The 19,455-nt window shown below is 39.7% G+C and overlaps 1 protein-coding gene across 4 annotated transcripts; it reads right to left on the bottom strand.

The window, feature by feature from the left end:
- Positions 1–2,580: 2,580 nt before the first annotated feature.
- c4h19orf47 (chromosome 4 C19orf47 homolog) lies at positions 2,581–18,405 on the bottom strand. Of its 4 annotated transcripts, none has more exons than XM_053622678.1 (8): positions 17,687–18,405; positions 9,960–10,047; positions 9,637–9,751; positions 8,210–8,291; positions 7,500–7,613; positions 7,143–7,286; positions 6,267–6,343; positions 2,581–6,090 (listed from the first exon to the last, which is right to left on the bottom strand). In XM_053622678.1, exons 1-8 carry the CDS (start codon positions 17,703–17,705, stop codon positions 5,539–5,541), a joined length of 1,191 nt encoding a protein of 396 aa, XP_053478653.1. In that variant the 5' UTR covers positions 17,706–18,405; the 3' UTR covers positions 2,581–5,538. The 4 variants fall into 4 exon arrangements, with proteins under 4 accessions (XP_053478653.1, XP_053478655.1, XP_053478656.1 ...); XM_053622680.1 differs by lacking the exon at positions 17,687–18,405 and adding an exon at positions 11,282–11,913 and having other exon boundaries at positions 9,960–11,113; XM_053622681.1 differs by lacking the exon at positions 17,687–18,405 and adding an exon at positions 11,492–11,913 and having other exon boundaries at positions 9,960–11,113.
- Between the last annotated feature and the right edge of the window lie 1,050 nt (positions 18,406–19,455).

Genomic DNA, 19,455 nt, shown 5'->3' with positions numbered 1-19,455 from the left:
CATCTGGGTTTAGCTAAGAGGAGGCCAGTACCACCAGTAAGACATTCAGTCTTCTTCTACTGATTATTAATATTATTATCCATTCTCTATACCGCTTATCCTACAGGATCGCGGAGAACCTGAAGCCTATCCCAGGGAGCATGGCGGGGTGCCAATCCATCACAGGGCACAATCACATACATATTCACATTCACATTCACACAATCATTCATACACTACGGACACTTTGGACATGCCAATCGGCCTACCATGCATGTCTTTGGACTGGAGGAGGAAACCGGAGTACCCGGAGGAAACCCCCGCAGCACCTGGAGAACATGCAAACTCCACACACACAGGGCCGGATCAGGAACCGAACCCCCAAACCTTGAGGTGTGAGGTAACCACTAAGCCACCGTGCACCCATTCTTCTTCTTCTTCTTCTTCTTCTTCTTCTTCGTCTTATTATTATTATTATTATTATTATTATTTTTATTATTATTATTATTATTATTAATGGTGGCACATTGGTAAAGCCACCTCAGAGCTGAGGTTCTTAGCTTGGGTCACTGTCTATGGGTTTCCTCCCACTGTTTAGAAACATGCAGGTAGGTGGACTGGCTATGCTAAATTGCCCATGATTATTATATCATTATCAGTGCAGTTGCATGTCATGTGACGTTAACCTGAATGTCTAAATATCTCTGTGATAGGTTAGCTTGAATAATAATGGAACACCAGCTACATCTTTGGGAAATGTGAATGTTCATGTCGTCATTCTCTAATGACTAGCATTGCCAGAGTATAATGACATGTAGGAACAACCTAGTATATCTAGCTAACACAGATGAGAACTATTCCCTGGCCCCACAGACCACATTATTTTTTCTAGGTATAACATGAGATTTCTTCAGTTGGTTATTAGCTACAATAATAAAAATATCAATAATGATATTGAATTCCTAGAGCTAGCATTCTTTATTAGTTGTAGCCTAATGTTATGTTAGCTGTGACTTTTTTTTGTAACTTGCTAGACGACAAACAAATGTTGCTCCTTTTATATCCAATGGGGATTATACTCAGACCATACACAGATGGAGTAGCCACATCGTGCCATTTTATATGGATGCGGATTAGTACTCTGCCTCGCCCCAATAAAGTCATTAGGTATAACCTGGGCACACCAATGTGTGCCTATGTAGTACTGTGTGACTACGCCCTGGCCTTAAATTGGTATATAAACCTATATGAAGCTCCTAATGGTTAACAGTTGGCCACTGGCTGACCACTGCTGGTTTACTAATGGGAGTTTTGTGGTCTCTCATAACGGTGACCTAGTGGTAGGAAGCCATGGTTTAATGGGGGTTCAATAGATTTATGGACTTCTGTGAAATCCGTAGAAGGTTGTCTGCAAGGAAATAAGAAAACACTTCTTGGTTATCTAGATCCTGGGTTCTTAAAATCTGGGGAAACCTGGGACCCGTTTAACTGTAAAACAAATTCCACAGATACCCTCGATACAGATTTATCTTATGAAAATAATCAAATTATTCGGCTCGTTATTTAAACGTGTGCGATAATATTCTGGCTATTTATTAGAGTTACAGAGCTTTTTATCCAGAACTTTCCACAGACACGACACATTAGGTCCAAGTTGACATTATTTATAGGCGACTTATTTTTAAGTTGTTGTGGTTGGATTAAACCGCAGTGGAGATCCTGGCCTTTTTGGACCAGATTGGGAAGATCATTCAATCCATTTAAGCTTACCTTAAATGCTAGTTACTAGCGTTGGGTCTGAGTCCACCTTTGTCGAGTCTGAGTCGAGACCAAGTCCTTAACCAATCGAATCCAATATATGACTACAATCATATTTCACAATAACGATACGTTTTCTCAGGTAGGTCTATCAGTAGTATTCAAGTAAGAAATACTACAGAAATTGAATAAAGCTATTAAATGTAAAATAACGTAGACTTCACTGTATGACATATACAGTGATTCATAATAAATTAAGTTATTCAGTCAAATGAGTGAGTGATTTTTTTTCTGTGTTTTGTTTGATTAACATTAATGACACAGACAGCAGCAGGTTTATTAGACTGCCGTCACTTTAAGACCTAACGCACAGATCCAACATACTGTATTGACACAACTCTGATTTTTTCCCCAACTGTTTACATTCACTTAAGACATAACCGACTGTGTTTGCATGAATACTCGGGCAGACTTGCATTTTGACATGATGTGTGTGTCTTTATTTGACCGTCCAAGCGTAAGCCGCTTAAGAGAACTCAATTCGGTACTCGGACAATGAGGTGGCTTTTTGTGTATGCATGTCAAGTGTGGCAGGGAGACATTCATTCATTTCTTATCTTAATTTTATGTTGTTATTTATTTTTTTATCATGCTACACATGATGCGGACGCGACTGTACTCGGAAAAATGTCTGAGTCCGTGTTAAATTTACCCAAGGTGTCCATTTCAAGGGAAGAAAATGTTGGTTTATTTGTGTGACGTCATTATCTATAATGTTAATGTTATTTTAGATTTGACGATCATAGTACTGCCATGCAGTATAAATGAACATGCTCAAAAACCTTCATGAAAAGTTTCTAATTTAATGTTGTGAAATATTTTAGTTACTGCAGGAAGAATGTTTAACCTGCACATGCTCAGAAGGTTGCTATTCAGTTTGTATGTTTGGCACAACCTTATACAGAGGACCCCCACGAGACCTGAGCTGCTACAAGCAACAGTAACCAAACCTGGAACAGCTTTTACAAGTTGGTTTTTCTTTCTATCATTAAAGCAACCCATCCAAATGTTATATGGACTACCAAACTAGAATATAAGTAATACATATGTCAATACTGTGTAAACCTTGTTATTTTGTGTCTTGAGTATCAAAATGATCAGGCTTCCTTCCTTCAGTTGGGCATGCTCAGTTGAGTTAAGGTCTAGTGACTGATTTGGCCACTGATTAAGTCCTTTGTTGAGTAGGCAGTGTGTTTGGGGTCGTTGTCTTGCTGCATGATTAACTTCCTCCCACTGAGATTGAATGCATTTCTCTGTAAATTGGCAGACAAAATGTTCCTGTAGACTTCTGAATTCATTCTGTTGCTACCATCATCATCAATAAAGATTAGTGAGCCTATGCAAGCCCAAGTCATGACTCCATCATGCTTGACCAATGATCTTGAATGTTTCGGATCATGAGCAGAACCTTTCATTCCCCAGACTTTGGCCTTTCGATCACTTTGGTAGAGGTTAATCTTGGTTCCAGAACTTTTGTGGCTTATTTTCACAATTTTCTGTTTCAAAACATATTGCTTTTCTCCCACAGCCAGCTCTCTGGTCTCCATCTTGGTTTATCCATTTTAACAACAAATGCAGGCGAAACACAGGGCTCAAACCAAGAGTATATATTCAGAACTATTAATTATTTGAACAATTAATCTAACATGGATACCTGAGCACCAAGACACCTGTCATTCCCGTGTTCCAATAGTTTTGATCACTTGACATGAGTAGGTTCAAACAGAAGCTGCCATACTCTAATCTGTCTCTAGATGTAAATATCAGGAAACTAAGTTGAAATTCTGACCTATTGTCTCTTTCATCTTGTGATCTCAAACCCACGTATCAGTGTATAGCAGAAACAAAAGAATTGGCCTTGCTGTTCCAATATTTTCAGAGGGTACTGCGTGTGGGTCTTCCCCAAAGAGCTGGCACAAAGTTGGAAGCAGACAATTGTATAGAATGTCTTTGTATGTTGTAGCTTTACAATTTCCCTTCACTGGAACGAAGAGGCTCAAACCTGTTCCAGTGTGACAATGCACCTATACACAAAGCGAGCTCCATGAAGACATGGTTTGCCAAAGCTGGAGTGGAAGAAATCGAATGGCCTAAACAAAACCCTGGCCAAAACTCAAATGAACATCTTTGGGATGAACTGGAACACTGACTGCACCCTGGGTTTCCTCGCCCGAGATCAGTGCCTGACCTCACTAATGCTCTTGTGGCTGAAAGGGCAAATCCTCACAAAATCTAGTGGAAATCCTTTCCAGAACAGTGGCGGTTATTATAACAGCAAAGGGGGATAAATCTGTAATAAGATGTTCAAAAAGCACATCTGAGTGTGATGGTCACATGTCCACAAACTTTTGGCGAGATAGTGTATATTGTAGCCAACTGTTATGTAAATTTATAACATGGTGCTATTATATTCTGACTTTGATTGCATTTTCTATAATAGGTCTTCTGGCTTCAAGGTAAATCTCTATTCCCGTCACCGGATCTATATGAATTGGTCTATATTAATGAACTGATTTAAAAACGTGTCTAACAATTGATGCCTGACAGCAGCTAGAGAAGTCCATCAGGCCTTAAAAAAAATAAAATAAATAATAATAAAAAAAATTAAACTACATTAAAAGTGAGAGAGGCTCAAAGAAAGGGAGTAAGACAGTGCTTTTTTCTTGCTTTCCCATTTTATGGTCAATCAACTGCAAAAACAACCATTTTATAAAACAAACCATCGTTTGTCTTTTTCCCCTTTTAAACCTGTACAGTGTTATAAAAGGTCTACTTTAAAGACATTACAAATTAAAATTAACATAAAATAACCATATAAAAACTGGATGACTCAGTTTCAGGGGCCATGTAAAGAAATTTTATGCACCTAGGGCAATAGTGTGGTCAGCACCTGCTGGTGTAATTCAAACCCACAAGTTGCCTTTTATTTTGTACACGTTGGCCACAAACGGAGGAGAAAAACAACAACACTCTAGGGTCCATCGCCATGTGTGTTGCCTAGCAACATTATCCCATTTCCCAGCAGGGGAGATGACACCTTGCTCACTCATTACATCTAGGTAACACTTAACACGGCTTTCCTTCAGAGGAAGGAAAAACTGAGGGCTTTAAAGTGACAGCTGAGATCGGGGGGGTGTTTTGACGGGAGACTAGAGGTACAGTGTGCAAGTCTTTTAATGGCTACACGGTATGAAAACAGGAAGGTCGATGGACAGTTAAGTGGAGATGAGAGCACGTTGTTCTTGTTTACAGTACTGCAAGCGAGGCATGTTGACGTGCAATGGATGAATCGGCGATATTCAGCACACATGATATTTTCAGTAGACCAGCAGCATAAAAAACAAGGTCTTCCTTATTTTGAAGAAATGTAAAGGTTCGATCATGTTTCCTTGAATGAATTTTCATGTAAATTGCTGCCCATTGTGTAAAGATGCAGGGTAAAAATTTCTTAAAAACAACATTGTAATATTGCACCGTATGTTCAAAGGATATCAGCACATACCGAACTGTCTTGCTGTACAAAACTGCCATAGAAACCCACCGGAAAATCTGAAGAGGAGGGATTTTAGAGGTATAGGAAGGTACGGGAAAAGTATGCAGAATGTTAATGGTGCGTGGGCTCATTCTAATATGCACCATGGGGACATGAGGTCTACTGCACTTTAATCCTAAATCCTGAATGCAGGATAGAGATAAGATAAGAGAGCGATAAGAAAGGAGTGTTGAGGACGTTTGTGTGCATTAGACAATCTTGGCCCCGAGTCTTTTGAACACACTGACTGTGGCAGCGTCCATCTGAGCCCTGTGTGAGTCCTTGCCCGTCCCTGTGCTGCTGCTGACTTTGGGGCTGGCCAGAGCAAAGCTTGTCTTGCTCCTGCTGCTGGTCACCTGACTATCCTGAGTCTCTGTTGACTGGCTAGATCGTAAGCTGGAAGAGGACGCAGGGGCAGGGCTGGCTGTGGGAACTTTACCCAACCTCCGTAGTATTTTCCGTTTAGGCGCCCCCTCCTGGCTGGAAGAGGTGGAGGAGGGGACAGCCGAAGGAGTGCTCTCTGATAGCGGGAGTTTAGATTTGTTGCCGAGGCGATACAGAGCAACAGGTTCAGGTTTTTGGGCGACAGGCTCTTTTTTGGAAGGTAGTTGAGGCCGTTTAAGGACGCCGGCATACTGAAGCACAGAGCCTTCACCATCGCTGTCCTCGTCTTCGCCGGCTATGGCGCCGTCGGCCGTATCCCTCTCCGCATCATCGTCTTCGTCCACTTTGCCCAGACGGCTGAACACACCTGTTACCTGCTGTGTGGAGGGAGTGGAGATATTAAAAGAGAGAAATAAATCTACAGCAAAAAAAAACTAGTAAAGACCAAATTAAGAGCTAGCAAACATTAGATTGTACTTTTGAATGCAGCAAAATGCAAAGCAACCCGAAACAGACAGATAAAATAAGTTAATAAATATAGCACAATCTTCACCTTATTGGCTGTTGATGTGTCTGCCTTAGACTCTGAGCCCAGTCTCTCAAACACTGAAGTACGTTTCAAACTCTTTGCTGTAACCAAAACAGATGAGAAGTATATTACAGAACTGCACACAAACTTTAAATATATACTACGTCATTTCATATTATGTTTCTTATTTATGTATACTGATAACGGTTTTTGAGTCTGAACATATGCTCTTATGTAATGCATGCTTTTTTTTAATGCATGGCAAAAAGCTTAATCGTGTTCATTGGTAGCTAGTTGCAATAGTTGAATTAAAGCTTGATCTTAGCCTAATGGGAATGTAAACTGCCACTACATTACATTTTAAAAACTACTAAAAATTTTAATGGCTGCATTAAATAACAGTTTTACTGCAGCTATAAAATCAGCAAGCAATTTATACAATGGGAAAGCTTTACAGAAAGTTTGAGCTGATAATAATGAATAAGTTACTTTGCTTAAGATCAAAATCACTATTAATTTATTATTTATTATTAATGCATTGGAAGTAGTTAGCCTTAATTCATTTTAAATCAGCAGGATTAAATCGAATGGTTGAATTACTTGAATAACAATGACATTGGTTCTTAATCATAACACGTGTACCTTTTAAATGCTACATCTAAAAAATATAAATAAGCCACTTACAGTAAGCAACGTAAATAGACATTCAAAAGATATTAATGGGAAACGTATGATTTAGTGTATTATATATAAACAATTAACACTGCAGCTAAGCTCACCAACATCGTAGCAAATTACAATTAATTAACTTAATTGATGAGGCCATAAATAGTGATCATGATTAATATACGATTAAAATATTGTAAACATGGTGAAGCCAGCAGTCTGATCCCCGGTCACCTTTCTTAGCCTGCTGGGCCAGAATGCGTCTGCTTCGGGCAGTGGTGCCCTTTGGCATGCTGATGATGTACTTCCCCTCCATCTCTGAAGTCACTCGCCGGCGTTTCAACAGCAATCCGTTCTCTGCTGAAGGCTGACTGGCAACTGCAAGAGGATGGGAAGAGAGAGAGGAAAAAAAAGAAATGGTAAAAAAAAAATAAAAGGTGTGAAAAACAACGAGGTGTGGGCACTGAGCAGATGTCTGTGCCTGAGACATGCATGTTTGCTGAGAAATAAACATTTACAGTAAGATAACACCCAATGACATGGTGGTGGCAGAGGGAATGAGATGAGCCATTAGAGAAAGGACAGCTGTACCCATTTTGGAGCTCTTGTTGGATATGGTCACCGAGAGACGGTTGTCAGGGCGACGCACGGGTGTGCTCGGTGGGGAGTCTCGACTCAAGGCATTGGCGATCATTCGTGTGGCGGCTGAAATGGGGGGGAAAAAAAGAAAAAAAAGTCATATTATATATATAAATAAAAAGGTAAATTCTGGGCCGAAACTGAAAATTCAGGATGCACTAGGCCGAAATCTTGTATTTATAAATGTATAGATTGAGAACTTTTTATACATTTATAAAAACAGGTCCAATAGATCTGATAAATAAAAATTTTTCAAAGCCAGCTCCAACTTGTCATACTATATTCATATACATTCATGTTTATGTTGCCAAGGAATATCAAACCCTAACAACTCTGACACATTATTCACACAGAGAACCCAAAAATTGATGATTTTTGAAGATTTATTATTAGTTACTAATTTTATTAGACAACTTTAAATAAAACATTTTATCACCTACCCATTTTTTATTTATTCATACATTTTCATAGCCCAAAGTCCAACAGGAAACCCCAAGTCAGTGACTGCTGACTTTAGGCTGACTTTAGGCTAACTTATGAATGACACTGAATAAATCTGTGTTCACTTATTCATACTGGTAAGGTACGCACATTTCCCCTTTATATTAACAGAACTGTATTATATCAGGGTGGATGTACATCTGGGTAGATGCTATACTCACGGGTATTGGCAGTGCGCCTCAGCTCAGCCTGAACGCTGGTCTGACCGGAGGAAATAGCTTCAGTGGCCATTTTGCACATATCCTACACCGAGCAACATGAGGAGAAAGGGTAACCTCTCATTCACAATTCACAACATTTAAACCGTATTAAAATTGTACCATGTAACGGTAACAAAACACTGTGCATGCTTTTGCTTGGGGGGAAAAAAAATACTCAAATGTGAATTGACCCTGCCTAATTTAATGTTCAATATTTACTTTGCTTTATTCAGCCACACTTTTTCCCCACAATTATGTCATTTTCAAATACTTTCCCCACCAGCTAGCTCTCCCCTATCACATAACAGCATATATCAGGGAGGGTGAGGGCTATCATGTGCCTGCTGCAAGATGTGTGGAGCTAGCCACTGCGTCTTTTCAAAACCGTTGTTCATTCTGAGTCGCGGGGTAGCACTGGAGGAAAGTGCTAACTGCTCTCTTCTGTATAATTGTGCTCGCAGATCCCTACAATCGGCTAGTGTCGCTATAATTGACAGGGTGAAGGCAACACCATCCCTCCCACCCAGAGAGCATGGCCAGTTTTGCTCAAACTCACAGGAAAGCCTACAGTAACTCAAATAACCACTCATTACAACCGTTGTGAGCAGAAAAGCATCCACATTATTGTCTGATTGGATAACTGCATGAATGACAGGATGTACAAGTGTTCCTATTACAGTGGCCAGTGAGTGTACATAAATTACTCACTGAAGCTAAGCAGGGTTGAGCTTGGCCAGTACCTGGATGGAAGACCTCCTGGGGAAAACTAAGGTTGCTGCTGGAAGTGGTATTAGTGAGGCCAGCAGTGGGTGCTCACCCTGTGGTCTGTGGGGGACCTAATGCCCCAGTACAGTGAAGGGGACTCTATACTGTAAAAACAGCACTGTCTTTTGGATGAGACGTTAAACTGAGGTCCTGCCTCTCTGTGGTCATTAAAAATCCCAGGACACTTATTGTAAAAGAGTAGGGGTATAACCCTGGTGTCCTGGTGAAATTCCCTGAATTGGCCCTTCTCTATCAATAATCCACATCTCTGAATTGGCTACATCACTCTCTCCTCTCCACTAATAGCTGGTGTGTGGTGGGCGTTCTGGCACACTATGGCTGCCGTCGCATCATCCAAGTGGATGCTACACACTAGTGGTGGTTGAGGAGATTCATCCTCTCCACCCATACTATGCAAAGTTCTACATAAATGTATCTGTAACTAACTATAAATATAGTTATATTATAAATATAGCTGTCACAATTTTTTTTTTTAACACAAGGTATAACAATTATGAGTAATCCTTGTCTATGCCAATATGTGGTGATCATGGAGAGCCAATATTTTAAACAAGTCCATAGTATATCTTGTTCCAAGCATCAATCATAGACATCTTGCCTACCTGTCTGTAGACGTGCTTGGCGTGTTTGAGAATGGCAATAATATCCCCAATGACTGTGATACCCAAGTCCATCATGATGTCCTTACTGAGATCCATCAGCATGCTCTTCTGAATTCTGTACACACACACACACACACACACAGAATGAATGGGAACTCTCAAAGGGACCATTGCACTGTTCTGAATGCTGTGTGAATGATTCCACTCTACTAATTGCAAGACTAATATTCAATAAACAAAGACAGTATCATTTTATACAATTTCACATTCAAGCATTCGAAGTTTGATGTGTGTCCCTGTCATGGCAAGGGTTTTTTTTTTACCTGTTGTCTACAAAGCTCACAGCGTAGGTGGCAGCCATACCCGGAGGGATTCCTGCATCTCTGAAAAACTGGATCCACTCAGATGTGGCTGAGAACAAAAAGCAGGAGAGTTGAAGAACTAATCAAGAACGCAGCACAACTGAGCAGAATGACAGACCTCTCTAATCAGCCTGTTATTTAGGACGCAGTGTTGAATACACGTCATGTGTAAATGTGTGCAAAAGACGTCTGTCGCTCATTTCACATACGAAGTCTGACACTGGTATTCACCGATGCATGAATAAGGCAGTGTGTGTCAACTTCATAAGTGGGTTCATGTGTGAATAGAAGCTGATACGTTACAAGGAACGATGATAAGGTCACTTTTCGAGGGGGTTAGCACAGTGATGCAACGACAGGAGGAAAAGTCAACAAAGAAGCTGATCGACAGTATGCTGATAATCAAGAGATGCAAAACAATCGTTTCCATCGATTATAAAACATCATCATCATGTACTTAACCAACAACAGAAACGTGTTCTAATGTTATAAAGCACACAGTCCTCTAGTCCTGGGTAGAACGTAATACAAACGTGAATCAGTTGTGGTTAATGCTATTACAGCACCACACAGCTCCGTCTTTTCGTCCCAACACTGATTTCACTTGCAACATACAGTGAACTGTAACGCGAATTCTCAAACCTTACAAAACGTGACGGATAGAAAAGTCGAGGGCGAGTCATGCTCTCGTCTTTCCTACGACACCACTGAATATTTTAAAGAAAATTTCTGCATTAAAATTCTTAATTCTAATAGTTTGAGATACTGGATTTTTGATTTCCATGAGCTGTAAGCCATAATAATCAAGATTAAAATGGAAAAAGGCTTGAAATATTTCCTTTCATGTGTAATAAATCTAGAATACATGAAAGGTTCCACTTTTTGAATTACAGAAAAAAAATGAACTTTTCCATGATATTCAAATTTTTTGAGATGCACCTGTATTATGTTTATATGTTATGTAAATGTCTGATTAATCTCATACGTGTACAGGATGTGTTTGGGTGAGTTAATTAACCCACTAGTAAAGCGCGTCAGTTTACCGCCGTTCATTCACTCTTCAGCTTCGGCTCACACGGCTCAATCCTGGGCATTATTGACTACGATGGGATTATCTGAAACACAAGAACTATTCTTTCTAGATTTTTCTTCTTCTTCTTGTGAGGGAAATTATTCATTTTTACTTTGTAATAATTTTGTTTCTGTTCATATTCATCTGAGGAAAACACCCAAGAAGGCCATGTCATGTCAGTGAGATCAGTACAGAATGTTTATCTGCTTACAGAGCCACAAACATGTTCTTCTGTTCAAGGTTCGTCTGCACATCTTCTAAGACCCTAAAACAAAGCCTGTTCGAACTGCCTCAAACTGCTTCTTATCGGTGTGTCCTGCTCTGCGTTTCATATATATAGTAGTGGTTCAGCACAAGCGCTTCAGAGCGCTCTCATTATTCTATCCTGTATTAACCATCTTTCTGTAATAAACCTTTTTACCTTCAGAAGACGAGTCTGCGAGTGTTGTCTAATTTCCACGACAATTTGGCATCTCCTGGCTGGGCTGCGCGAGTCTTTTCAGCTTTTCTGGATAACAAGTAAACCGGACGATGCTCCTGAAAAAGTTTCACCCTGAAGTCTGTGTTGACGCATGCGATTTGGCCTTTGTTGTGCAGAGTGAAAGACCGATGCAGCCTTACCACTTACTGGTAGGAATCTTCAAGAATTTAGAATTTGAAATTTATGAAGTCATTGTGTATTGCTGTCTGTATGGAAGGGAGTCAATGATATAAGAAATGCGTGTATTACATTGAGAGAAGTATTACATGGAGCGATTTCTTATAAGAAGTTCCAGGAACTTCGCCTCTGCGACAGCAGAGATATTGGTGTTTCTTAGATCACAGCTTCAAAACTAAGATATATACAAACAGGTGTGTGTGTGTGTGTATGTGTATATATATATATATATATATATATATATATATATATATATATATATATATATATATATTATATATTATATATATATATACCCACACACACACACACACACATACATACACACACACACATATATACATACACACACATACATACATATATAGAGAGAGAGAGATAACGGTAAAAAAATTGCTAACGGAAAGGGTCCGGTTCGAGCAATAAATAAGTAAAGAGAGTACTTATTAAGAAGCGCAGTATTTTCGCGGCGGGTTATCATCAAGTGGCATGCCCCAATGACTCATTCCATCATATCAGCGGTACATGAAATATTTGGCAAATTTAACACACAAGTAAATTTTACCGAGATAAAAAATAATAATAATAAAAAATATTTTAAAAAGAAGGGAAGAGAAAACTGTAAGTCCTACCAAATTGCTGTATGTGGACTCGCCATCACAGATAACTCTTTTACATTCTTAAGGTTTGCTCTATTGAACCTATAGGTTATATGATTAATTGAATGTCTAGAGATTTGGAACACACTAGAACCTTTTCTGTCTGTGCACGAGAATGCATATTCACTTGATTTTCCTAGCATGTTAAATTGATTAAAACTTTGAAAGTTACAGAAGCTGTAAAAAAAAAAAAGAAAAATATGGGAAAAACATGTAGCAAAGCACAACCTGTGACACATGCTATGGTATGTACAGGGTGTTTATATGTTGGTCCTAATATCACGTTTATGCATGTGAATTATGGGGAAGGATACTTGAACCAATGTGATGTATGGGTTAAAGAATGTGCTTTCCCAGAAAAAAGGTAGTTTTAGTCTCAGACAGTTAGAACAACTGAAATTTAATTTGGAAGCAAAGAAGTGAGATACTCCTAAAAGTAAAAAAAAATAATAAGCACAGTTTTTTGGCTGACTGGAAGGCATTTGCTGAATGGCAGAGCGAGGCACATAAAAGAGAGAAAAAAAAATGTCAGGCAGGGCCCTCATCTGTTTCTCAGTGTGCTAAATTGCAGAAAGCCAATCCCGACCTGGACTCCGCCCCACTGCGACACCCACAGCCAGTAAGGAGGGAGAAACCTGCAGTTTCAGAGGCACCTCCTCACGATGAAGCGGCCCAGCCTACGCCACTCTATCCGAACCAGTCAGAACTGAGCCACCAACCCCCACCGAACTATGCGCCAGCCGTCCTATCCTCACCGGTGGCGAGATCCCAAGGGAAGGGACCAACAACATTGCTGCCTGAGGGCTTCAGACCAATAAAATCGGACAGAGAAGGGACAGTGCACGCTGTGGTAAATGCCCCAATACTAGAAGTGGCCGGAGAAGGAGGCCCTATGCTAGTTCACAGACCCTGGACATTGGAAGACATCAGGAGCAGCATGACACATCTGCCGGCGCTCTGCGAAGTAGAAGGACGAAAGTTTGGGGATGACCTTCAGATATTCTGCAGAGAATTCAGACCCACCACTCATGAACTACAACGACTGCTCATGGCAAAACTTGGCACGGACTTGGTCAAGGTTTCACGTGAATTCCCAGAGAACGATGTCCGCCTAATCAACCCACAGTGGGATGATGGAGTCAACGCATGGTACAGAGCACAAATCGTGGCGCTCCACAGAGGCTGACGAACACATTTCCTGTGCAAATGGACATGACAAAAATAGCAAAGTGTAAACAACAAGACTCAGAGACTGTATCACAGTACCTGTCCAGGCTCACTGAGATCCATGATGCAAACTCAGGCTTCGAGAAACCCGACGCTCTGGCAGATGGGCAGGCGGCCGTCACAGCAGGGGAGGCACATCTCAGAAACAGCTTTATGAACGGCATGAAACCAGAAATTGCTGCTATAGTCAAACAACAACGTATCACCTGGGACACCGGAAGCCTCACATAAGTGGAAAGGTATGCAATCCACATGGAGAAGCTCTTACGAGAGGCAAAGGAAAGAAAGATGGAGAGGAAAACCAAAAGCACCCAGACGAGGAAGGCCAGGTGGCAACCCCCATAGATACAACTTCACATGTTTTATCTGCGGAAAAGATGGACATTTTGCAAGAGACTGTCCAGAGCAGAAGCGAACTGATGGGCGGAGCCGAGGGAAGGGTGAAGCACCTGGGAACAGAAGAGGTGACATCAGACACCCAAACTATCCGTTAGCTCACAAAGAACAGGAATATATGCACACACCCACATCCAACATTAGTCAGACTGACAATTCACAAATGTCTGAAACAGTCATGACCCTTAACCTTTTAAAGTATAATGCCTCTCCTTTTACACAGTTACCATGTATATCTCTTGTAGTTAATGGACAAAGTGTCACATTTTTGGGAGATTCAGGAGCAACGTATTCAGTAATAAAACACTGTGAATTAAAAGAATCCCCAGAAATGAGTTCACGGTCACTGCATTCCATGGGTAGGGCATTCAGGATTAGAACGTTTCTCTGAACCGCTAGTTTGTGAATCTGAAAATGGGAAGAGTAACCCACCAATTCCTACTTTCATCTTCATGTCCAGTCAATCTACTGGCCAGGGACTTAATGTGTGTTTTACTCTGCTCCCCTAGAGTTGACCTGAAGGATGTTCCATTGGAAAACCCAGATCTGATCCTTTTTGTGGATGGGTCTGCATCACTTGACCCAGAGACAGATAAAAATCGAGTGGGCTATGCAGTAGTAACCGCACACGAGACGGTCTGTCAGGAAATCTCCCCTCGAACCTTTCAGCACAAGCAGCTGAACTGTATGCCCTCATAGAAGCATGAAGACATGCTGAGGGACAGTCAGTAACTATCTACACAGACAGTAGATATGCCGACTAGACACAAATCATTAGATGTCGCCCTGCACATCCACTCATACATACAAACCTATTCCTAATTGTGCACCCTTCTCCTGGTATAGGTGGTATCTGTTAGCATGCCCTGTCACCAAATCACTGGGACCGTTCCCGAAAACACTGGGGGTCCGGGGGTAGACACTTAAGCTGGAAAGATAATCCAAAGTGCAATATAAGTTTATTGGGTGGAAGGCTTAATGATCAATCCTGCCAATCACATCATAGCAGCAGAAAGAGTGCATGACACACACACTTTTACCCAAATTTGGTATTTAACTGATTGTGGTGACGGGACTAAGTGCCTAAGGCGACATGATTTCTATAGGTCCCACATAAGCCCGCGAAGATCTTTAGTAGACTATTGCTGCAGATTGGATGACAATTAGTAGTTAAAAGCCCGTATGCCAAGATATTGGCCGCCTCTGTAAACCGTTCTTTATCGCCTTTCGTCAGAAGAATCATTGCCGACAGTGCTACCCACACAACGTCACACGTCCCCTTGTCACGCAGACACATAATGGTTATTCTATCATTGAACAAATGCGGTCTGCGATACGCAACCCTCCGCAGACTAGCGAGACGGGGTTTGATTGGCTGAACTCAGTACTCTGGGGATGGGGCTCATGGATATTAACCGTCTGTCTACCAATAGCTGCAATGATTCTTCTTGTCTTGCTCATTTTGCCTTGTATTGTTTCTCTCGTTCGGAGCAGTCTCTCACGCTCGTTGAAATCACTAATGACCAAACGCTGATGTTGACAAAGACTGAGTACGATCCCTATGATGACCAACCTGACTTCTATCCTAAACCTGACTGGGCACTAGATCCTCCCAGCAACACTGACGATGATGACTCACTGACATCCATTTCACACCTATTGTAAATATTCCTTTCACCATGACGATTCTCATTTCACCCTAAATGAGCTTGCTTGACTACAGGATACTTTATATCCGCAAAAACAGCCTTAGCACCTTCATTATGTCTGTTTCATGATGAATTCAGTTGAACCGTGAAAGGAATCTGAAGTTCTGATGTATTCACAGCATAGTAATTTCTCTATTAATTTTAGTTATCATAATTTGTAATGATAAAATGGGGGAAATGTGAGGGAATTTATTCATTTTTATTTTGTAATAATTTTGTTTCTGTTCATGTTCATCTGAGGATAATGCCTAAGAAGGCCATGTCATGTCACTGAGATCAGTACAGAATGTTTATCTGCTTACAGAGACCTTAAAACAAAGCCCGTTTGAACTGTCTCAAACTGCTTCTTATCAGTACACAGAAGTGTATCATGCTCTGCGTTTCATATATATAGTAGTGGTTCAGCACAAGCGCTTTAGAGTGCTCTCATTCTATCCTACTTTATTCCATCCTGTATTAACCATCTTTCTGTAATAAACCTTTTTACCTTAAGAAGACGAGTCTGCGAGTGTTGTCTAATTTCCACGACATTCTTAAAAAAAACCATTGTTAATATCTTGCCTGTATTTTTTTTCAAAGTATGTTTAAATTAAAATCAGTGCTAGTGCTTGCTACACATCTTAAATTTGAATGCACAGTTTTTGCGTTCGAATGTGCATTTTTATCTTAAATTCCACGAAAGTTTGAATTTTTATTTGACTAAAAAATGTTGGTGACATTTGTTCTTATATACACAAACACGCATGTAAACACAAAGGGCAGGTCAAACACAAAGAGTTTATGTCCATGTATTGTACGATAAGTCGATAACATAATTATCACAACCGGTCTAGCCAGTTAAGTTTTAATGTCTGTGTGATTTATTAGTTTATATAATTAGATAGGTCTGACTCAACGGATTTCAAGTTTGTGTTTAAAATAAATTCCTTACTTGCAATTTAAGTTGGTTATTATTATAACAGGAAATAATAATTTGATTAACCCTAGAGGAGTCAGTCCAAAGAGTAAGATCAATAACTTGTTCCTCACGGTTCCAGCCCTACTGATAATGTCCAGAGGTTTAAGTGGGACACTGTTTCACATCAAGTTTCACAGCACTGCAGTGTTTTATTTTAGAAAGCTGTGATTTAGTAGAACCTATATGGAACTAGGTTTTCTATTGGAGGTGTAAAAGCCGCATGTAGGCCATGGTGACTTGAGCCATAGAGAAGAGCCGCTGATGTTCAGGAGCAGCTGGGAGTTATTTATAAAGCAATGACCATGAACACACACCAAACTGCCTTAATCTTACATCATATAATCAGCCAACAACTAACAGAACACAGAATAGCTTTATATCATATATCTATAACATGAAGAATAACTTGGAAGGCTTTTCCAAGAAGAAAATATATAGGGAGTCTATATATAGGGAGTGAGGAACCATTTGGGATTCGGCTTCAGTCAAATTTCCTCATATGACACGAGAAAACAGACAGAACCCAGGGAAAGTGTTACTATTATTATTAATAATATTATAATTGCTGTGTTATTTAGCTATAATATTACAATAAAACTGCACGTGCCCAGTTAGCTGAAAAGGCCCGAGTTAGCCGGGCTCGTTATCCATGTAAAACATACTTATAAAAAAAAAATGCAATTATTACTATCGAATCATAAGCAGGATCGTGTAGTCCAGCTTGTACAGATTATCATCATTAAATAAATATCCTCGTTATAAAGCCAGCAACATGGTTTTTGTGTACACGTTAAACATATACAAAAGTGTTCCATAGCCGGTTAGCTTGTTAGCCTGTTAGCTTCGCTTATATTAGCATGCCTATGAGATAACACATTACCATAAAGATGATAAACTCGCCATGTTATCAATTAATTTTTTTTAAATACACAATTTAATCACAATTTAAAACAACACCGACACAGTTAAACATAACCCAACGCTACACAGAGATGTCTTTTCGTCTCACCTGTTGTCACGGACGCCATTTTGGTGAGGGGGAAAAAAAAAAAAATCCCACGTGGTGACGTCACGTCCGGCCGATCTTCGTAATAAATCGGAAATCCGAACCTTTCCGAGTTTTCCACTACATCAACCCCTGAAACCTCAGAGCATTCCTAGGCGATCACATTATCCACTCTTGCCTATTACACTTAAATTAGAACATAAAGTTTGCATTTTGTTCCATTTTGGTTTTACGTTGGTTTAGGTCACGAGTGTGTGTTGGAACAAGACAATATGAAGTAAAAAAAAAAACATAGAAAATGTTGACATTGATTTTAAGGTGTGTGTGTTTGTGTGTGTATGTGTGTGGGGCGAGGGGGAGGGGGTAAGAACGAATTACTATAATTTAAGAAATTGCCTCTTTTCACTGATTTTGTTTTGGTGCGCTTTAAAAAATATTTTTGCACCACTAGGGTGCAGTAAAATCTCAGTAATTCAAAATGCCATCTACAACAGCAGTTATCACCAGCCCTAGTTCTGGAGAGCTTTCCTCATCCAAATTTCCTGCTCCAGAAAACCAGTTACACAATTAACTGGACCATTCATTCATTCATTCATTCATTCATTGTCATGGTGGATCCGGAGCCTATCCCAGGAACACTGGCAACCCGAGAACCTGGAGGGAACCCTGCACAGGAAACCCTGGACATGCATATTTTCAAATTAGATCAATTTAGCATCACCTCGAGTGAAATTAGTATTAAAACTTTAGGACTTAATAAGCATAAGATGGTCTGATTTCAGATCAAGTGCTCAGTGTTTTCAGGTCAGATTTAACAACACAGTGACCTGTAGGAAACATTATGATGCAATTTCAAACACAGTAAAATTTCTACACCAGTGTTATATTATTATTATGCCTGTTTAACGTACAACTCCAAACATCATTTCAAATTGATTGCTTGGGAGATGTGTGTTCCGCTGTGCCTATTAGTTTGAGAATGATCAATATGGTATTGACATGATTGCAATGAAACTGTATGAGTAATTAAAATAGCATTAATACAATTAGAATTGAATTCATGATCTATAAAATATGCAAAAAATAAAACTGAGATAATTAGATTTAATACTGACAATTTGGAATTTATATTACTCAGATGTACTCAAAATGTACCTTTGCAATATGTAAAGAGGTAAAATCTATTATTAAACTAAATAATATTAGGTAGGCTTTACCACATGTCCCTGAAGATATTATTTACTAAAATAGGTTAAATCTGACTCAATAAAACATGGTAAAATTTACCAAACACACCGCCATCACCACCAAAAATAAAATGTGCCTGCAAATAAATTTTTCTGGATAAATTCTACATGCAAATTTATTTCAGTATACAGGATCAGATCTCTGAGAGTTTAATCTGTAGTCAGTAATGTAAGGGTGAAACAAAATGATAAAACAGTAAGACGTTGTTACTAACATGATGTTTGTTTTTTAAATCTAGATTTGATTTTACTCATTTTGCCTTTTATACATTGCCTATATTTTGTGAATGACAAATTTGACATGTTCCAAGAACATCTCAACAAGTGTGACTGACAAGTTGGCATGTAAGATCATGGGTTTCAGGGACCCTTTCCAGAGTTAAAAAATTTCCAAGGACCCCCTTTTGATAACATCTTATGATCAGATTGAATTTTAAGAACAGTAGAGGAAATATCTACCATCACATTAATTTATTTGTGTCATTAGAGCTTTTCATTCTTGAACTTTCGACTCAGACATGGTGT

This window comes from Ictalurus furcatus, chromosome 4 (assembly GCF_023375685.1).
Source record: "Ictalurus furcatus strain D&B chromosome 4, Billie_1.0, whole genome shotgun sequence".
In the NCBI taxonomy this organism is placed as follows: Eukaryota; Metazoa; Chordata; class Actinopteri; order Siluriformes; family Ictaluridae; genus Ictalurus; species Ictalurus furcatus.
Note: the sequence above shows the minus strand (reverse complement) of the source record. Positions and strands in the feature narration are given on the sequence as shown.